Source organism: Rhinolophus sinicus, chromosome 14 (assembly GCF_057876585.1).
Source record: "Rhinolophus sinicus isolate RSI-liver-muscle chromosome 14, RSI-T2T, whole genome shotgun sequence".
Taxonomy (NCBI): domain Eukaryota; kingdom Metazoa; phylum Chordata; class Mammalia; order Chiroptera; family Rhinolophidae; genus Rhinolophus; species Rhinolophus sinicus.
The window spans coordinates 184,221,934-184,242,522 of NC_142514.1; the positions used below are offsets into that span (position 1 = coordinate 184,221,934).

The 20,589-nt window shown below is 57.0% G+C and overlaps 1 protein-coding gene, 1 long non-coding RNA gene and 1 other non-coding gene across 9 annotated transcripts; 1 reads left to right on the plus strand and 2 right to left on the minus strand.

The window, feature by feature from the left end:
- Positions 1-35: 35 nt before the first annotated feature.
- Positions 36-16,670, minus strand: LOC109450414 (cyclin-dependent kinase 2-associated protein 2). 7 transcript variants are annotated; one of them, XM_088789734.1, is made up of 26 exons: positions 16,008-16,670; positions 15,600-15,700; positions 15,380-15,512; positions 12,078-12,196; positions 10,367-10,581; positions 10,160-10,281; positions 9,735-9,959; positions 7,989-8,315; positions 7,816-7,911; positions 7,625-7,732; positions 6,869-6,930; positions 6,526-6,776; positions 6,028-6,217; positions 5,823-5,930; positions 5,422-5,579; positions 5,131-5,339; positions 4,483-4,653; positions 3,639-3,803; positions 3,269-3,417; positions 3,055-3,165; positions 2,490-2,606; positions 2,156-2,304; positions 1,923-2,072; positions 1,656-1,839; positions 1,210-1,338; positions 36-561 (listed from the first exon to the last, which is right to left on the minus strand). In XM_088789734.1, the coding sequence occupies exons 1-26, from the start codon at positions 16,087-16,089 to the stop codon at positions 298-300; spliced, it is 4,095 nt and encodes a 1,364-aa protein (XP_088645860.1). In that variant the 5' UTR covers positions 16,090-16,670; the 3' UTR covers positions 36-297. The 7 variants fall into 7 exon arrangements, with proteins under 7 accessions (XP_088645860.1, XP_019593259.3, XP_019593260.3 ...); XM_019737700.3 differs by lacking the exons at positions 15,380-15,512; positions 15,600-15,700; positions 16,008-16,670 and adding an exon at positions 13,126-13,333; XM_019737701.3 differs by lacking the exons at positions 15,380-15,512; positions 15,600-15,700; positions 16,008-16,670 and adding an exon at positions 13,126-13,260 and having other exon boundaries at positions 7,625-7,729.
- Positions 16,671-16,702: 32 nt separating this feature from the next.
- LOC141572292 (uncharacterized) lies at positions 16,703-18,388 on the plus strand. The gene is made up of 3 exons (XR_012497653.2): positions 16,703-17,057; positions 17,422-17,530; positions 17,983-18,388. It is a non-coding gene; the product is annotated as an uncharacterized LOC141572292 (long non-coding RNA).
- Positions 18,000-18,073, minus strand: TRNAT-GGU (transfer RNA threonine (anticodon GGU)). Its single transcript has one exon. It is a non-coding gene; the product is annotated as a tRNA-Thr (tRNA).
- Positions 18,389-20,589: the final 2,201 nt, after the last annotated feature.

The window sequence follows — 20,589 nt, forward strand, 5'->3', positions numbered from 1 at the left end:
GCTGCTCTGTGAGGCCAGGCAGGTGGGCAATCAGGTAGGATGCAGGTGGTGTTTATTTTCATGGATTTACATACTGGAAAAGCCTTTGGGTCCTTTCCACTCTGTCCTCCCTCCCCCCTGGGCTGGATCCCCCCACGTAAAAGGGAAGTAACACTGAGGGGCAGGCAAAGATGCAGGGTGTGGGGCTGGGGAGCCAGGGCTGGGGCCAGAGGTCTGGGCCTGCCGCCTCCCACACATGGCCACTTGGGCCCCTCGAATGTGTGAATAAATAACCCAGGTCCAGCCACAGTTTGGGTCTCACTCTTCACAGTCCAACTTGAGGCTGATGCTTCGGGCCTTGCCCCGTGCCAGGGTGGTGGGCGGTGTCCCTGAGCCCTCGCGCTCCACCTGGCTGGGACCCCTTGCGCGAAGCAGCTGGCTCTGTTTGCGGAGGAAGTCCACGGGGGCAGCCCCGCCATAGCTGCTCTTGGCCAGGGTGGCCCTCGAGGGTCCCGTGGGGGCATGAGGGTGGGAGCCAGCCTCCAGTTGGCCCAGGTGGGCCACGTAGCCATCTGACAGGAACTGTGGGCAGAGGGGGGCAGGGATGAGGGAATGTTGGTCTGAGGCCCACACGCTGCCCTCCCCTGTCCTCTCCAGGCTCATGGGGAGTGCTGGCTGCATTCTAGGCCCGGCATAGCCTGATCGTGAGTCTTCTCTCAGGAAGAAGGAACGTCAGGCTGGGAGCCAGGCCACCTTGGCTTTACTCCTAGCTCTGTACCTCTCTGGGCCTAAGTTTCTTCATCTGTAAAATGGGATTCTTGTGTGTGGGGGGAGTAATACCACCTAACATTTAGTGAACACTTTCGTGTCCAGCCCTCTGCACACTAATGTGCAGTAAATCATATGATCTTCATGATAATTGTAGAGGTCGGTGCCATTTTATCATTTCGATTTTACAGACAGGAAATTGGGGTTTAGAAAGATCAAGGTCCATGCCCAAGACAATGCCAGAGTGGAGCCAGCACTCAAGGTCTTGAGCACACTCCAGCCTGAGTTATCAATCCCGGTCTGCCTGGCAGCTTCGAGTTGTTCATTACCCCTGTCCTAGGAGGAGACCAGGTCCCCTGAGGCCAGCCAGCCTCTCGTAGATGCCTCCCTCAGGCGCTTAACACAGGTAATCCTTAGGGCCTCAGGCCTAGGCTCCTAGCCCCGCCTTCACTTGGCCCTCACCTGGCACTGTGCTTGCAGTTTCCGTACGGCGCGGCCCACGATATAAGTCTGGCTCGCGGGCAGTCCCAGCGCCGCGTATACAGCCACGTCTTTGGGGGACCCATAGCCCGCCACAATGTTCAGTTCCACCTGTGGGGGGGAGACGCCAGTCAGCCGCACCAAGGGCGGGGCCATGGGGCTGGGGGCGGGGTCTGGTGGGAGTCCAGGGTCAGAAGTTTAGGGAGTTCTGCTAGTCGAGTCCTGCATCACCAGGCCCCCAGGAGGGCGGAACCAAAGGGTTCTCTCTAGTTGGCCCCAAGGACTGGGGCCTCTAGGAGCACGAGGACCATAAGGGGCCTCTCCCATCGTTGATTAGGGTCCGGAGGGTGATGGGGGTGGGACCAGATGGGCCGTCCTATGGCCCAGGGCCGGGGCGAGGGTGGAGGTGGGACTCTCCCCAGCCGCACCTCCTGCACCAGGCTCTGCAGAAACATCGCCTTCTGGCGCAGCGGGTCATGGGTGAGGCCGTCGCAGAAGGAGACAACGCCGTGGGGGAAGTTGTGCTGTGACAGCCAGGCCACCACCCGGTGCTTCTGCATATCCGGTCGGCCGGTTACGTATACGATCAGGTAGCCTGCATCCTGCCAGTGCCTGCGGGGTAGGGCTGTGGTGAACTCCAAGCACCAGTGGTGGGGGCAGGTCTGCACGGTGAGCCAGGCGGCGGCTGCTCCTACCTGACCACGTCCACTGCGCCGGCGCGCACCTTGGGGTCGCTGCCCATGATGGAGACGCTGGCGGTAAAGGAGCCGTCGATGCTGAAGACCACGGCCTCGGTTCCTCGGGCCACCACAGTCAGGCAGCACTCAGCGTACGTGTGGTCGCCCCTGCGGTCCGCAGGCGGCGTAAGCAGCATTGGGGCAAGACCCAGAGTCCCGCCCCACAGAAGCTCGACCCGCCCCACGCTCACCTGACCATCATGCGCACAGGGTAGACGCCAATGCTCAGCGCACGCTCGGGGGGCACCGGGAAGGTGAGGCGGCCCGAGCTGTTGGTGACCTCGGTACCAAAGTGGATCCACTTGCCCGACAGCGGCTGCGTCATGACGTAGACGTCCACCTGGTGGGGAGAGGGTCCATGGGGCGGAGACCCTGGGCACCCCGTGACTTTGAGTGGAGGAGAGCAGAGACCGGCCTGTTACGGGGGTGGCTGGAGCTGGGCGCTCAACCTGGCCAGGCCGCGAGCTGGAGGCAGGACCAGGACAGGGACGGGTCTACGCTGGGCCAAGGCCGCTGGGTTCTGACCTTCTCTCCGGTGAGCGTGACCACGTCCAAGGGCCCGTACATGAAGCGTCCATTCAGCACCTGGGGGCGGCCCTCACACACCACCGTGTCGTTCGCCCGGTGGTTGGAAGTGACGTTCTGGTGGGAGGAGACGGTGTGAGCCCGCAACCAGATGTTGGGGATGCCGGGGAGCTGAGGCGCGGGACCATAGCCCAGGCAGGGGCGGAGGCTGGAGGAGGCGGGGCCGATGTGGTAGAGGGGCGAGGCCTGCAGGGTGGGCGCTTTTGCCAACCCAGAGCTGAGGTCCTGAGTGCGTGTGTGTGGACTGCGGTTCCGGTTCCGAGGGGGTGGAGCCATGAAAGGACAGGATGCAGAGGATGAGGCGGGATGGGTGAGTGGCCATCCTTGACCTGACTTGGCAGGGGTTGGGGAAGAAACTAGTGGAGTTCCCAGAGGCAGGGCGGAGGCATGAGGAGGTGGGTCCAGAACCCTGGGGGCAGGGCGGGACCCGGGAAGGCCGTGGGGGCGGGGATGGGGGAAGGAGGCAGGGCCTCGCTTTTGAGGGTGCGAGGGACCGTGCACATACTCGGATCTTGACTTGGGTACGTTTGCGCTGCCACTTCTCCCTCGGGAAGGCCGGGCTGTAGATGGACGCCTCTTCGCACTCGGCCAGCTGTGGCCGTTCCTTCTCGATCACCTGCCCAGGACCAGGCAAGGTCACGTGAACAGGGTCCTGGGGCTGCCTTTCCCCGGCCCGCTCGACTCCCCATCCATCTCCCACCCCGTATCCCCGGGCCCACCTGGCGCAGGATGAAGGCCACCACATCGGCTGACTCCCAGTAGCTGGCGTGGAAGAGGTGGGGCAGCGTGACGGTGGGAAAGGCAGTGAGCGCCTCGGGGCAGTACAGCGAGTAGTCAATCCGCTTGGTCCCCCACCATCGCTCCAGGACTGCACAGCCATGGCGGGCAGTGAGTCAGGGTGGCCTCCCACCCCGTGCCTACTTGCCTGGCCCCTGGATACTCTTCCCTCCCTCCTTTCCTGTAAGCCTGCTTTGCTGGGTGCTGGGAGAGGGAGTTTCCAGAGCAGATGCGAGGGGCAGGGGTGTTTCAGCTGGGCGTTGGAAGTGGAATTAAGGCCCCCTCCCCAGGCTGGGTGTCTGGCTGACTTACTCTTAACCACCTCACTGGCCGTGCTGGGGGCAGCTGGCTGGGCCTGCGGCTCGGTGCCCAGCTCACTGCCCTTCCAGAAGGCACCGCTGGCAGAGGTGGGTGTTGAGGGCACCAACATCTCCAGCTCCTCCAGGAAGAGGCCTGAGTGGGTCTGCAGAGTGTCAGCTGGGGGAGGAGGGGCAACCTCAGCAGCAGGTTGGGCCAGGCTGCCCTCCTGTCTTCCCACCTAGGGGTTCCAGGACAGCTCAGCCCTCACACCTCTGCCATCTTCCCTGCCAGCCCTCCCTGGTCAGGTCTTGGCTGAGGCTGAACTGCCCCACATCTGGGTGGAAGGGAAGAGTGGGGAACATTCTCCCCTCTTAGCTCACGCCAACAGCCTGCTGCATTCTTGCCAGAATGCCTGCCTCCACCACCCGAACACAGCTCCATTTGTCTCATGGGGCCAAATGGGTCCCCACTTGCATGCATACACATACATGCCCCATACTGATACATGAACACAAATGCATATGGGGACACAATGCACCCGTAACACAGACACAGCAGACCCCCCTGCCCCCCACTGGTGGCTGCTTTCAAACACTGGCACACCAGTGTCACCTGACTTCCTCTCTCTAGCCCAGTCATCACCACGGCCCTCCACTCCTGGGCAGAGAATGTCACAGGGTCTTGGGGACGCAGACCTCCCAAGGGGCTGGAGTAGGGCTCCCTGTCCCGGGAGTGGTGACCCGAGAGGTTATCAGCGATGTGGGAACTACTTCATGTTTTCTTGGGTGAGAGGATCCATCCTTGTCTCTCCCTTTTGGTGCCCTCCTTCTCCCCTTTATCTTGGTTGGGGACATACCCAGCAGCAGGGATGAGCCGTCTCCCAGAGGGAACTTCTGATAGCGGGGTACGGCCAGTGGGGCGATGGCCTGGAACTTGGGGGCCAGCAGGGGCTCAAGACGGCAGGCACAGGGGTCGGCCGCATGGAAGAGGTTGTAGATCTGCTCACAGGCTGGACGCATTTGGGCCACTGGTACCCAGAAGATAAAGTAGGGAAGGGGTTCACCTGGGCATTCTGGGAGGCAAGGGGTGTGGGAAGCAGCCCCCTGACATGCTGTGTAACCCTGAGCCAGCGCTTCCCAAACTGCACTCCCTGGGAGGTCACCAGGGTCTTGCTTAGTGAGACAGAACTTCTGCCTCTTTAAGAAGAGATCAGATTTGATTTGTTCAGATGGTTCAGGATCAAGTGGTTCTATGCCTGTTGGACCCTTTCTCACACAGAGCATCTGTGGGTGTGAGTTCCTCCTGGTGCTCCTTGGGAAATTCAGCCTTGGCTAGTCCCTTTTTTCTGGGCCACAGGTTGCCCTTCTTTAGCCATAGCCAGGCCATTTAATTTGTACAGTGAGGGATGGCAATAAGGCCAGCATCTCAGGTGAGACAAATTCAGAGATGGGGGAGGGGCAGATGAAGGTAGTGTGAGGCCCCCACCCCCATCCTGAGGGCTCACCCTCCAAGGCAGGCATCACGGTTTTGCGCAGAGCCAGCACCAGGCCCAGCGGGGAGCCGAAGAGGAAGAAGCCAGAGACCTTGAAGTCCAGGCGGGCAGCGCCAATGGGGACGTCAGGAGCCTCGGAGGTGGCAGTGGGTGGACAGGAGGCTGTGCTTGCCCGCCTGGGCTCCCCGGAGGAGGAGGCAGTTGTGGGGGCCACCTGCAGGCTGTGGAGGAGGGGTGCTCAGTGCTGCTGCCTTTACAGGCCAGCACGAGCCCAGGGTGGGAGTGATAGGGCAGGAATGTCACCTGTTCTGAGAGCCCTCAGCCTCAGGACTGGCCATGTCGTTGGGGGTGCGCTGGGTGGGCAGGACTGAGGGGTCTGGGCTGGCCCCGCCTAGACCCTCTGCCCCATCTGCCAGGGGGTCCCGTACTGGGCCAACCTCCGGGGAGAGTAGCTCATTGTTCTAGAAGGAACGGGACAGACACATCCTTAGGACTGGAGACAAAGTGATTTCCACTTATTTGAAAGAGAGGAGAGAGACTTGGAGGTTGGGCAGGGACTCAAAGAAAGTAGGTGGGCAGAGCCCCAGGGAGGACAGAACGAGGCAGCAGAGGACTTGCCCGCAGAGAGGTCGCCTTCCAGGACCAGAGCCCTAGACATGAAAAGACACCACCCTCCTGAGGACGCAGAGTCCAGCCACACTGACCATGCTCCCTCGGCGGCTGCTGCCCCGACTCCCTGTGCCCGCGTTGGCACTGTGACAGAGTGCGTCAAAGCCCAGGATTCCACCGACGCCATCCCCAATCAGCACCACCTAGGGGAGAGGGTGGCGCCATCAGGAGGGGCTGCAGTGGAGGTGCCATCAGGAGGGGCTGCATAGCAAGCACCCCAGGAACATCCTAGTTACTGACCTGCCCACAGAAGCCGGTGCCCTCAGAGGAGCGCAGGAAGGCGGCATAGGCCTGGTTGGTGCGGGCAATGACAGTAGCCACAGCGCCCTGGTATCGGGACGATGAGGTGGCCAACAGTGGCAGGGCAGCCAGTGGAATGTGGTCCTGGGAGCGGGACAGGCTGTCACCGTCATGGCTGTAGGGGCTCAGGCTGGAGGAGGAGGAGGTGTGGTGGGTGGGTGCTTGCAGCCCCTCCACTGCCCCCTCCAAGTCTCCTTGGCCTGCTGGTAAGTCTTAGTGCTGTGGGCCTTTGTGGGAGTGTCAGCACCCTAGAGGCTTTGTGATGGAGCCATTACTAGAAACTGAGGTCCAGCCATGTGGCTGACTGGCCCAGGTGTCGGGCTTCCCGGCCTCCTCCTCCACCCTCCATGGGGCCTTCCTGGTCCCACGTGCCCCCAGGTGGATGTCTGCACCTTGGGGACCCTGTGTATCCCCCACCCTTCCACCCCTGACCAGTACTTGGAGACAAGGGCATAGGCGGCAGCACAGATGGGTGGGCAGGGCACCAGGCGCAATGCCACGTGGCCTAGGGCCTCAGGGAAGTGGATGCGGGTGACGGCCTCGAAGGCCAGGCTCAGTGTCTGCACATCTGCCTGCTTGGAGTTGGTGTCTCCAGGGCCGGAGTCCAGGATGTTGCCGCTATGCAGGATGAGGAAGAGGGCATGGACTGCGCATGCCTCGGCCCCCAGCTCCCCAGCTCCGTCTGGACCCTGTGGAGCACAGTGGGGTGCCAGGGGTGTCAGAACCGTGGCCTGGCAGGCGGGTAGGCACAACTGTGACATGGGTGGCTGATCCTACTCACCTCCGAGTCCCTGGGTGCTCGGTCCCCGTCCCTGATATCTTTGGTGGCCTCGGCTCCAGGGTCTATAGGACAGGGGATACCGAATGGAGGAGACTGAGGAGTCTGTGGGGGTCCCTTCATCGGACACTTCAGATACTCCTGCTCTGCTTCTGCCTGAGCAGCACCCCCAACCCCCACTTTCCTCTGACCTTTTCTTCTCACTTGACTCTCCCAGGTCATTTTACTTTTCTCTGCTGGTCCTGCTACTGTCAGGGACGCCCCTCCCCACAGTGCTTGTTTGCCTGGAACATTCCTTCTACTCCTGCTCTGTCCAATGTGGTAGCCACTATCCACATGTGCCTATTTAAATTGAAACAAATGAAAATATGAAACAGTACAAAATTCAGTGCCTTAATCACACTAGTCACATTTCAGGTGCTTGATAGCCACATGTGCCTGGTGGCTAGGACATTTCCATCATCACAGAAAGTTCTGTTGGACACAGCTGGTCCCATCCTTCAAAACCCAGTTTAGACGGCAGCTCCCATGTAAATCTTCCTAGATCCCAGATAAATAAATTCCTCCTTTCTTTGTGCTATGGCTGCACCCCGAAAATACTCCAGCCACCCCTCCATCCACTCATTATTCATCTGTGTGTTTAATGAGCACCCTCTCTGGATTGACATTCATCTTAGGACCCCATTAAACTTAGGACTGACTTGTTCTCCGAGTCCCTGCTGCATATGGGGTGCTGGCAATCTGGTTCCGGATCTTTACCTGGCACACCCTCTGCCTCCGTTGGGGAGGCGAAGGCGTCGATAAAGTCATTGGAGTTCCACTTGGTCATCTCCTTGGGGAAGACCTCGTCACTGTCAGAGAAGCCTTCTGAAGGGACAAGGAGCTGTGTCATTGGGTGGGAGGAGCTCCTCAGGGACACCCCCACCTCCACCAGGGCCCACTGTGCTGACCATGGGCATCAAAGAACTCCTCTTCAGAGCTGTTCTCAGAGTCACGGGCAATGTTCTGCATGCGCCACTCGGACAAGGTCTGGGGAGACACGCCCCCTGCAGGGCCACATCAGCCTCAGCCTGGGAATCCAGCGTGAGGGTCACTCCCTCCCTTCCCTGTGCCTCAGCCTCACCTCCATGCTGGGATGAGTAGGAGGAACGGGAGGATGACGACCACTGTTTGCCAAAGCTGGCATCAGGTGAGGCATCAGGGCCAAGGGGGGCTTCGGGCCCATCAGAGGTGCTAACATGGCTGGTCCCAACCCCTGCCTCAGTGCATGGCTTCCCTGGGGGCTCGGCCTCGGCCCCCTCACTGCCCATGTTGCACTTGGCCATGCGCTGGGCTAGCATGCGAGCAGTCTCCTCTTCCAGTGCCCGGATGTCGGCCATGCTCAGATCTGTCCACTCGTCCTGCCAGCACCAGGCCTGCCGGTGGGCTCGCAGCATCACCCGACGCAAACCTGTAGGTGCCCAGGCATCAGAACAATGCCCCCCAACCTGAGTTTCCCTGCCACAACAGCCACACGCCCAGTCCTTGAGGTTGGGTATTGGCTCCCCTGGGCACAGCACCCACCCAGAGCCACAGAGGAGGGCAGGGCGAGTGCTATCCAAGGGATGGGAGTGGAAACCAGGGCATCTGTCTTCCTGCCCCACCTCCCTCCCTGCCCACTGCTTTTTCCATCCCTCTGGACAGCCAGACTCTGAGCACTGACCCCACCCCCACCCCCACCCCCCAGGAAGCTGCTTGTTCTTCTCTTTCATTTGGCTTCCTGCTGATTTCTTCAGAGGAGTTAACAATTAAGGCATTAACAGTTAATGAAATTGTTGATGGTTAATGAAGGTGTTAACAGTTAATGGAAGTGTTGGCACTTAATGAAGGTTGTTGTGAAAGATGATACCCATTCTGGGATATTTTCATCTTAAGCGGAGGAATAGTTAGAAACCTCAATATCTAGGAAATAAAGTAATAATGATTGAATTATAAACTTCTGGAAGGAAATATATCAAATCTTAATAGTGGTTATATGTGGGTGACTTTTATTTTCTTATTTGTGCCTTTTGGTATCTTTCCAAATGCAAGACAAGGAGCCTGTATTACTCTCCAGGCAAATTTCCTCATCTGTAAAATGGGAATAATAATAGTCTTTCCCTTGGGGGTGTTGTGGGTGTCAAAGGAGATCTTGCATGGAAAGTGATTAGCAAAGGATTTCTGATCAACATTGGCTTTTAGTATCTGGCCCAACCTCCTCGTTTACAGAAGGGAAAATTAAGGTGCAGAGATGGGAAGTGGCTCACTGGAGGTTCCATGAGAGTCCGCAGTAGAGTGGAACCCAGGCCCCTGGACGTCCCTATCCAGGAATCCTTCTACCAGCAGGTGGCCCACCTTTAGACCTGGGAGGTGGGGCAGGGCTGAGCTGCAGGATCGGTGGAGTTGGTTTACAGTGGCGTGAAACATGGGCTCCTGGATACTAGGGCCAGAGGACGGGACTGTGGGAGTTGAGCGTGGGAGGGACCCTGAGAGAATGACATCCGAGTCACAGCAGCCTTAGCCTGCATTCCTCAGCATGTTGCCAGTTAGGGCTGATGACCCTCCGGAGAGTCTCTAAGTCCCACTTGATTCACAGAACATTTTAGAATCTTAGACCTGAAGACCATGTCGCCAACTTCTTGTCCTCCTGACTCTTACCTGTACCTTAAGGCTAGTCTCCCCTGACCCCCAGCCAGGCTGTGTTGCTTCCCTCTGCGCCTCAGCGCTCACCATATCAAACAGCAATAGGGCTTTATGCTCGTGTGTCTCCTGTAGCCTGGGAGCATCCTGGCTCACACACAGGGCCTGGTGCATGCTGGGTAAACAGACTGTCCTGCAGCTGGGTGCTCACCGACATCGTGGATGAACTGCTCAATCTTGGCTTGCATGCCCCAGTAGCGGAACTCCACTTTGCACAGCTTGTAGGCGCACATGAGGGGCCCCGATTGGGCTGCCGTGCGTGCCCAGTCATCAGCCAGTGGTCCTCGGCCCGTCTTAACTGAGCGGTACAGCCGGGGGTCCTCTTCTGCTTTGTACTCGCCCGGGGCCACTGCATCCTTCACGATGTCGATGGTGTCTGAGGGGGTTCCAGCAGCACTGAGCACCACCAGCCCCCTCCAGCCCTCACCACCCCTTCCCTGCCTCGGGACCGGAGGGCAGCCTTTTGAAGACTGGAAGCCAAGGCCCAGAGAGAGCCTGAGACTTGTCAGCGGCTGCCCGTGGAGGATTCAGGTGGCCTGAGGTCTCCAGGGTCCCCCTACTGGCTCCAGGCCTCACCCAGGATGCGCTGTCTCTTCTCAGCCCCACTCAGGTTAAAGACGTTTGGCTGCTGTCCGCCATCGGGCAGATAATAGGTCTCTATTTCAATGGAGAATTTCTCCACAAAGGGGCAGGTATACCTAGGCAGAGCACAGGGGCAAGGGTCACTATTGCACCTATGAAGGCTGTTTCCCGTGTGGCCCCACGTCCAACCCACCCACTCACCGGGTTCGGGTATAGGGATAAGCGTTCCAGGATTCCTCCTCCACCTGCAGGGCGGCCTTGGGCAGCAGTGCCCGGAACCAGCCTGGGATGTGAGAGCCCACATGGTACACCTTGTGTGTGTACTGCCCACTGCCGCCGGGCCCATCTGTGTAGGGCCGGTTGGCCAGGATCTCCACGCCACTGCCCTCGCCACTTGACTCCTCCCGGCTCTTTTTCTGTAGTCCAGGGCAGAGCAGAATGCACAGCTCAGGCTCAGCTCGCAGGATTCCCCAGCTTGGCCTGGCCTCTCACACAGCTGTGGGGGAGGGTGGGGGCTCTAGTCCTAGTTTTTCCAACTCCTTGAAACTTGACCCTGGCCCCCGGCAGCTCCTGGGATCAGAATCACAGCTGCTGTCCAGTCCCCCACAGGGTTGAGTGTCTGCTTTATTCTAGGCATTGTTTGGGATTATATTAATTAGGATCTGTTGATAAACAAAGACTCCTGCCCTTACAGAATTTATGTTCTAATGGAGGGAGACAGACACAGAAAAACAAATTATAAGGTGGTAAGTTTTATGGGAAAAAGAAAGCATAGATGAGAATAAAGGGGATTGAGTTGGGTATTGCAATTTCCATAGATGGTCAGAGAAGGCCTCACAGGAAGATAACATGACTACGATTTGAACATGACTTGAAGGGAGGGAGGGTACTGATTGGATGTGGGGTGGGTGGAAGTGTTCAAGGCAGAGGGGAAGCCAGTGCAAGCTTCTGAGGTGACAGCATGCTGCATGTACCCCAGGGGCGGCAAGGAGGCCAGGGTGGGTGGGCTGGGAGAACTGAGGAGAGTAAAAGGGACCCCATTTCTCTGAGGACCTGACCTTGGTCCCCTCCGTGGGACCCCAAGATGGGCTTCTGCCACAACCCCTCATAATTTGAGAGCACTCAAATCCTGCCCTTTTATAGCTCTGGAGTCCAAACTTGGCCCACTCTGCCCCCTGAGGCTGGATCCTGGCCCTCTTGTCTCTGCAGACTGATCCTATCCTCTGGGAACACATCTGGAACAGGCCTCCCTGAGGGCCTGTACCAACTCTCCCTGAGTGAGAGCCTGCCCTGGCCCATTTTCCTCACAGCCCAAGCCCAGACCCCTACATCCTTTCTCTTAGCCCAGACCTCTTCCCTTATCCTCTGGGGTCTCTGTCTGCCCCTCTGGGGTCTCTGTCTGCCCCTCTGGGGTCTCTGTCTGCCCCTCTATGTCAGTTTGGGGGCCTAATCCTCCTCCATCCAGGCTTCCTGACCTGGGCTTGCCAGGATCCTGCATCCTCTGGGGGCCCCCTTCCAGCCTTCTCTACCACCTAGGACCCCTCCTCACTGTGTGCCTCTCACTCTTGCCTCCTCATGCATTCCTTTCCCTATCCCCATGGGATTACATATTGGAAGGAAAATTAAAGATCAGACATGGGCTGAGCACCCAGCACGGGTTGGGTACTTGGGGGGTGGGGAGGCACGGCTGTGCCTTTCTGCCCCCTTTCCCACAGCCCTTCCCCCCGTCTCCCCCATCCAAAGGGTGACCTCTCTCTCCTCCTCTGGCCTCAGAGCCCTTTCAAGCCCCGGAGCAGCAGTGGCCGGGGTTGAGCTGGGCCCAACCCTCTTCCCCAAGTGCGGCCTGCATGCTCCTGCCCTTACCCCATCATGATGTTGGTCCCCATTGGTCTCCGCTTCCCACCGCCCTCACCTGTATCATGTAGAGCTGGGCCACCTGGTACTCGTCCAGGCTCATGGGCAGCAGAATGTGGTACTCCTTGATGAGCATCCTGAAAGTGTTCGGCCGGCCGCACTCGGCCTCCGCTCCGCCTGGCGCAGGGCACCGCACGGCCGTCAGTGCGGGGCGGCGGCGCGCGGCTCCGAGCCCTGCGCCCAGGCCGAGGGGCTCGGGCCACAGGACCCCATGCCCGGGCCCGCCACGGGGGAGGCAGAGGCGAACCCAGCGCCGCCTGGGGCCGGGAGCAGCAGCGAGACTGAACGCTGACCTCTTTTCCGCGCAGCCCCCGTCCCCCACCCGCCCGTTGCCATGGCAACCGCGCGCTGACGCGGGCCCCCCGGAGCGGCAGCGCGAGCCGGCCAGCCTCTCCTTTCCCTCGGCGTCCAGAGCCCCCTCGAAACAGCATCCCTCTAGGACCCGCCCCCTGGAGCCCCCGGACCCCTCCTTCCGGTCCTGCCTTCCACAACCCGCCCCTCAGGGCCGCCCTTTACGATCCCTTTCCCAGAGTCGGTGGGGTCCCGTGTCCCCCCACTCCCGGCGTCTACTTAAAGCCTTGTCCCCCACGGTGTCTCTGCACCGAGCAGTTCGGTGCGCCCTCCTCTTAGCATGTCAGTGTTCCCCACACCCCCGCACCTGAACCTTTTTTCCAGGACCAGGTAAATAACCCCTCCAGCCCTCAGACCCGCCTTCCCCACCCTGGCCGGCAGCCCAGGGCTCCACTCTCCCCCTCGCCACCCTCCTTCCTGAACCCCCGGCACTTGCCTATGCAGCCACCCCATCGTCCTTCCTAGGGGTTGACCCTCTCTTCGGGCAGAGGCGAGTGGCTCCACTTGGTATCCTAAGGGCCCGGCCCTGAGAGACCCGCTCAGCGCCCCCGCGTTCCGTTGCAGGCATCCATCCTACCCCACCACCTCGCACCCAGCGAGCAGGCGAGAGGCCCCACTGTCCCCACTTCCCTCTGCTCCCCGGCGTCCCCGTGCCCCGCCGTGCTCTTGGCCCATCCACTGACGTCCCGGCTCACCTCTAGTTGAGGGCGGGCGCCCCTCACTGGGTACAGGCGGGGGCGGACGGGCTGTGGGGGGAAGCCCCGAGCGCCCCCAGCCCCGGCCTCGGATTCCAGCAGTGGCCGGACCCTCTGGAGGCGCAGTGTCGGCCCATGGCCCCGACCTTTCTCCCCATCCGCCTGCCGGCGCCCTGCCGTCCCTCCCTGCCGCCCGTCGCGTCACTGCGGCCGCTCCGCCCCCTTCCTGGGCTCGGCGGGCCCTCCCCACCTCTACGGGGTCCGGCAGCCCCGCCCGCGGCGGAGGAGGGCGGCCCCTGCCTTCCTTCCCCAACGCAGCAGGGGAAGAGGCCGGCGCTTTTTACTCCCTCTGTGCTCGTTGGGATCCCCAAAGCACTCTTGGTTTCTATCTCCACCCTAGTCCAGCCTTTCTATGTGCTAGGAAAAAATGGCAGGGTCCCAGCCCCATCGTCCCTAACCCCTCAAACCTGAGACAGATCCAGGGTAGGGGACATGCCTCCCCCCACCAAAGTCTGGCCAGAAGCTGGTCTCTGACTTGCCTCTGCCTATTCCAGCGCCCCAGACACCTAGGGTCTCTCAGCTACACACCCAGGCAGAGGCCCGCAGTCACTCGGAATCCTAGGACTAGCCTCTCAGTGGGGCCCCACCTACATCTTTCGGGTTCACAAGTCTGGCCAACCAGCCACCAGACCCTGGGCAAAGGCTGAGACACCTGAGGGCTGGGATTGTGGGACCACACCCAGTTTGCTAAAGGCACTGGGACAGTGGATGGCAGCACAGAGCTGGGTCTCAACCATGTCGGAAGCTTGCCCTCTCCCCTTTGCCTCTGCTTCGCAAAGGGGTGTGGGTGGGTGGGGTCCGGGGGGTTAGGAGGGGAAGCCACAGCGTGCCTTCTCCTCTCTGCAGAGTCAGAGATGGTGTGTATTCAGAATCTCCAGGGCTGATTCACTTTAGGATGTGAGGGCATTAAGGCATGTGAGGGCGTGGCTTAAGTGAACTGGCATTTCCACCCTGCCAAGCATCACTGCTAATCCAGAGGTAGAGCCCTCTAGGCCCAGGCTGGTGACATTGCCCTCCAGCTGTGGACGAGGCCAAGGCCTTGTGCTGCCCCCTGGTGGCACCATGTGAAGGAGGGCAGGGTTTCAGCTACTGGAGCTCAACTCTTAAACTACTTACACCTGGGAAGGCTGATGACGGACAGGGGCAGAGTCCCTCCCAAACTAAACTGGACAAAGGGGTAGTGGGGTAGGGTGCAAGGCTGGGCTAGGCCCAGTCCGCCTGTCTCCCAACCCTTCGAGTCTTCTCTTTCCCTCTTTCTTCCCAGACCACCCAGGCTTAGTAGAAGTACCAGACTCAGAAAGACTAAGAGCTGAGAGAACAACTCCAAATTATCTTTTATTTATACAAAAAGGGCATGTTTAGCAAAAGACACACTGAGAAAAGAGTGGCTATGGCCCAGGAGACAAGGCAGGGAGGTGACAGGCCTTCTGAGGCCCCACTGGGGGAGAAGGGGTCTGGGACAAAGTGGTGAGAAGTCCTGGGTAAGTGCTGAGTGGTGGGGCCCACAGAAAGGAGAAAGTTCCAGTTGGATCAACACCATTGGCAGGTCATGGGTGGGACTCACAGTGACCTTGCTGCTGACTATGGCAGGGGTCCCAGTTAGTGCTGCCGACTGGAGTGAACCACCCCTGGTTTCTGGAGGGCACCCACCAAGGGACACAGGACAGGAAGTGCAACTCGGGATGAAGGCCAGGGAGAAGCAGGTGACCTGCAGTGGCCGGAAAAGGTCCAGACTTGGAGGCGGAGGCGCGTCCTGTTACGTGCGGGCGTTCCGCTCTGTCTCTGCCAGGCACTCTCTGACTAGGGCCCGGGCATGGATGATGCCTGGGGTGGGGGTGAGGGTGGGGATGGGGAAGTAACATACAGGGTCTCAGCGACCCTCCACAGTCCCACCCTCACCCTCCAGAGGAAGACCCCTCCCTCCCCACCCCCATTCCTTTCAGTAAGAGGGACTATAATCAAATGAAGGGCTGGATGAGATTAGAGGTTTAGCTAATCCTCAAATCTGCCCCGTTTAAATACAAATTCCCTGGTTCTTCCCTGGAAAAAGACTCAGTTTCAATTCAATTCAGTACAACACCTCTGGATAGTGATCTTGGCCCAGTCTAGGTTTGGCTCAGGTGGCCTCCAGATGTCCTTCCTTTCTGGGGGAGCAGGATGGCATGAGGGGGTGGGCGAACCTGGTGTCACTCACCTCTCTTCAGGCGCTCCATGGCGCTCTTGCTGCCAGCATAGGTGGGCCGGATCTCTTTGCCCATCTCCTCGATGACAGACAGCAGATCCGTGTAGGTGCTCTGGGAACCCTGAGCGCCGGGGGGCTTCATTGCCTATGTCAAAAGAGAACAGGGAGGTGAGCTCAGGCCCCATGGGGCCTCCAGTCCCCGATCATAGGCAATTCCCTAGGTCCCACTCACCTGCACATAGCCCATGGAGGGCGGTCCAAAGTCGTTAAACAGTGGTCTGAAAGGGGCAGCGGCTCCCGGCACCGAGCCCGACGGCGATGGGACACTTCCGGCTGCAACATGCGCGAGTTAAGAGGTCAGCGCGGGACAGGGACGCCTCCTCCCAGCGCTCCAAGCCCCCGACCGGATTCACCCGATTCCTTCCAAAGAGATTCTTCATGCCAGGCTGCTCAACTTCAGGGACAAACCCCTCCCCCTGCACCCCATCAGGCCCTTACACGACCACGCCCACTTCACATGCCAGCAAAGTGAGGCTCAGGGAGGATAGGCGGCAGGCCCAGTACTGCAGAACTCAGGCCATCTTCTCTTCGAGACCTCGAACGCCCGGGCACGCGAGCAGTGGTGGAACTGGATCCTCACCTGTAGGGACTGGGGTGCCAGGCCCAGGGGTGCTGGAGCCCGGGGTGCTGGTGGGGGCGGGGGCGATGGGTTTGTAGGACATCCCCAACTCCTGGGTGCGGGGGACACCGGCCGGCCGCTCCTCCGGGGTTGGCTGACTGGCCACTCAGCCGCGCTCTGATTGGCAGGCGGGATGCACGCCCCTGGTAAATAGAGCTAAGGCCGGAAGGGCGGGCGGGCACAAGCGCTCCCTCACTCCCGATTGGTGAGCGAAGATGTCACTCGGGCCTCCTCAATGGTCGAGAACGACTCCAACAGGTCGCAACCGCTGCTGATTGGTCTCCGCCTTCCGGACCTCGCACCTGTCTGCTCCGGATTGGGCGGTGGCCGACGCCCTCCGCAATTGGCGAGTTCGCGGCCAGGGCCCGCGCGCTCTCTATCCGATTAGTCCCAAGGCCCGAGAGGCGGGGCCTCGGAATCCCGGACCTGGGTCTGGTACGCCGCGGTTTGTGCGGAGGAGGTCTTCACGGGCGCGGGCACCGCCCTCACGCCTCGCTCGCGCTGCTTCGCGCGTCAGCTCCGTGTCGCTGGGTCTTGGTTCAGCTGAGGCTGCTGCCGCCGCTGCGCAGCGCGCCTTTCCTCTGCTCCGGATGTCGGAGGACGCTGGGCTTTGACGTTCGGAGCCCTGCGCCCCACCCCGTGCGCTTTTACGTCACCTTTCGCCGGTTCAACAACCTGTGCCCGATCTGCGCATGCGCCTTCCTAAAGCCTTCGTTTGTTCCCATGGCAACGGGTACCTCATCAACGCCACCGCTGCACCTCTTCCTCCAACTTGTTTCGTTCTCCGGTCTACGCTGGCGTTAGGTCCAAGGGCGACTTCAGAGATTCCTCTCAACGTGCTCCCCCAAGGTCCCACGCCTATGCCTCATAATGACAGTAGCAGGAAGAGCAAATCTTCATTAAATACTGCATGCCAGGCCCTATAGCAAGTGGACCATGGACAAGAGTACCTACTGGAGACAGACTAACGGTTTAAATCTCACACCATCCCCACTAGCAATCTTCCCTTGGGTAAGTTGCTCACCTCAATATGACTCAGTTTCTCCATCTAAAATGGGGATGGTAATAACTATCAGGGTTGTTGTGTGGATTAAATAAATATTCATAAAGTGCTTATTATTTCATTCTTTTCTGTCCCACTCCAGTGTCTCAAAATCTTTCCATTTCTCCACCCAGACCCCCCGTCAAATCTCATTCCTCACTACCCTAGAGTTTACACTCTCCTCCAAACACTAACCCTTTCTCCCAGGCTACTTCTCCCCAGACTTCTCCGGCCTTGTGTGCCCTTCATGCTCCCCCAAGTCTGTAGATTTTTCTCATCCCTAGGTCATTCATTCATTCAACAGACATGTTCTGATTCCATCCTCTATCTCAGGCTTTGTGCTGGACACTGATACTGATATGGAAATGAGTGGCCATGGCTTCTATCCTCAAGGAACTCCTAGTCCCAAGGGAGACACAGGGAGGTAAAGGCACACAGTACGGTAAGAAAATGTGGAGACTGAGAAAAGTGCATTGGAACTTAGAGGAGGGGGCCTGCCTGGTGATATCAAACGAAGTCTTCCCAGAGGAGGTGGACTTCAACAGGTGAATGGACAAATAAACTGATATGTCTATACAATGGACTATTCAGCAATAATACCTATCTAGCCAAGAAACGACACAGATAGGCATATTGTTACATGAAAGAAGCCAGCCTGGAAAAGCCACATACTGTATGATTCCAACATGTCTGGAAAAGGCAAACTTATACAGAAGGTAAACAAATTACTGCTTGCCAGTGTGCTGAGGGGTAGAATTGAATAGATGAAGCACAGGGGACTTTTTTTTAGGGCAGTGAAATTTCTGTATGATACTGTAATGATGAATGCCAGACATTAACCATTTGTCAAAGAGCAAACTTTAATGTGTGCATTTTTTATTTTTATTTTTTAAGGACGACACAGTTCCCAGTGGCCCATGCAGGGATTGAACCAGCAACCTTGGTGCTACCAGCACCACGCTCTAACCAACTAAGCTAACTGGCCACCCCCAAATGTGTGCAAATTTTAAAAATATCATTTAGGTTGTCAGGGATCCCAGAGTGGGATGCAGAATATGACAAAAGAATTTGTGTGACAAATGTATGAAACAGTCTCTCCAAAGGGGTAGGGGAATAACGTGCTAGACTGGAAATGAGTGGAGTCTGTAAGAATAAAGGCAAAAGGAACTGCACGTAACACTGTACTATATAGTTTGATACAGTGGTTTCCCATGGGGGTATGGGTTAACAGTTGTGAAACCACTACACACGTACACTAGAATTGAAAATTAAGTAGATGTAGGATGGATTATTTCTCACTGCAGGAATGAGACGTTACAGCTAAAGCTGGTCCCCGTGGTAGTGAATTGAAATTGGAGACATTAATATGAACTCATGTTTAGCTTCATACAGATACAATTGGTTACATCCAGAAACATTTATAAATGTATATACCCACAGGTTACTGTACACACATACCTCCTTACTGTATTGGCTGAGAGGGCCTAGCTAGCCTCCAGATCTTGGTTTCTAACACCATTCTCCAATTAAATGAAACAGAGTTCCTTGCAGAAATAGCTGCTTCTAGCACTGGGGCAGGAAATGTACAAGATGATCCTGGAGCATCTTGTAGTGAAGAAAGTAAGAAAATCCTCAAAACAGAAACAAAACCCCCACAATGATGAGGGTATGTCAAAGGGAGACAGGAAACCATAAAAGAGCCAAAGCTGGGACTATTTGAACAACAAAATAAAATAGTATTGGATTAGAACTTAAAGTATAAAATAAATGCCTATGAGCCCATATGGATATAAATATATCATTGATTGACTAAACAAATAAGTGGGGAGAAGAGACAAATCTCCCGTACAGAAGAATTCCAAGAAATTTATGTCGACACTCTGCCCCTAAGTGTGGGCTGTGCATAGTGACTTCCTTCCGGAGAGTATAGTACGTAAAAGGAGTCGTTTTATACTATAGAAATCTGATAAGCACTGCCTCAGGCCAGGTGATCAAGACGAACAGCAGTAGCGATGCCATGTTGATGCTACGATGCACCCTTGATACGATGGCATGAGAACGTCACCTTACCTCTGTGGTCTTCTACCCCCAAGCCCATCACTCCAGACTAATCATGAAGAAAACATCAGACAAATTCCCAAATTAGGGACATTATATGAAGTACCTGAGCAGTCCCCAACACTGTCAAGATCATTGAAAGAAAGAAAGAAGGAAGGAAAGGAAGGAAGGAAGGAAGGAAGGAAGGAAGGAAGGAAGGAAGGAAGGAAGGAAGGAAGGAAGGAAGGAAAGGAAAGGAAGGAAGGAAGGACAAAAAAGAGAAAGAAAGACTGAGAAACCATCACAGCCAAGAGTAAGGAGACATGATTCCTAATGTAATGCAGTATCCTGGGTGGCATTCTAAAACAGAAAAAGGACACTCAGGGAAAAGCTGATGAAAGCTGCATAAAATGTGGACTTCAGTTAATAACATATCCGTATAAGTTCATGAACCGTGACCAATGTACCATTCTAATGTAAGATATTAATAATGGAATGATGGTTAATTTTATGTCAACTTGACAGGGTCACGGGGTTCCCAGACATTTGGTCAAACATGATTCTGAATGTGTCTGTGAGGGTGTTTCTGGATAAGATTAACAGCTGTTGAATCAGTGCACTAAGTGAAGCAGATTGCTCTTCCCAATGGGGTGGGCCTCATCCAATCAGTTGAAAATCTAAATAGAACAAAAAGGCTGAGTAAGTGGAAACTTTGCCTGCCTGCTGACCTGGAACATTTGTGTTCTCCTGCCCTCAAACTGGAACTTACACCGTCAACTTTCCTGGTTTTCAGGCCTTGGGATGCATTGGAGCTACACCACGGGCTCTCCTGGGTCTCCAGTTTGCTGACTGCAGGTCTTGGGACTGCTCAGCCCCCATAAGCACCTGAGCCAATTCCTTATAATAAGTATCTTTACACACACACACACACACACACACACACACACACACACACACACCTATTGGTTCTGTTTCTCTGGAGAATCTTGCCTAACACATAAGAGAAGCTGGATGTAGGGTATACAGGAATTTACTGTACTATCCTCGAAATAATTCTGTAAACCTAGAACTGTTCTAAAGTACATGGATGTAATATCTCAATGGTTACCTGGGTGCTTACACAGGTAAGAATTCATTGAGCTGCACACAAGGTTTACATGCCTTACTGAATGTATGTTATATTAAAACTATTTAAAGTAGATTTAATGTAAAAGCCTGGTTCGCTTGGGAAATCAGATCTCGTGGCTCTGGCTTGCTCTGGCTGGCCACAGCTGGTGGAGCAGGTGGTAGGTGTCCCTTTTAGGTGAGGAAGGGGCTCTCAGCTCAGCACAGGCTTGGCCTGCCCACTGTTCCTTTCTGGCCCTGGCCTCTGCTCCAGCTTGTTGTCTGTTGGGACCTTCTGGGCTAGCAGCCATTTTGAGATGGTGGTGGGGGGAGATGTGGTCACTTCTGGTGCCAGCAGAC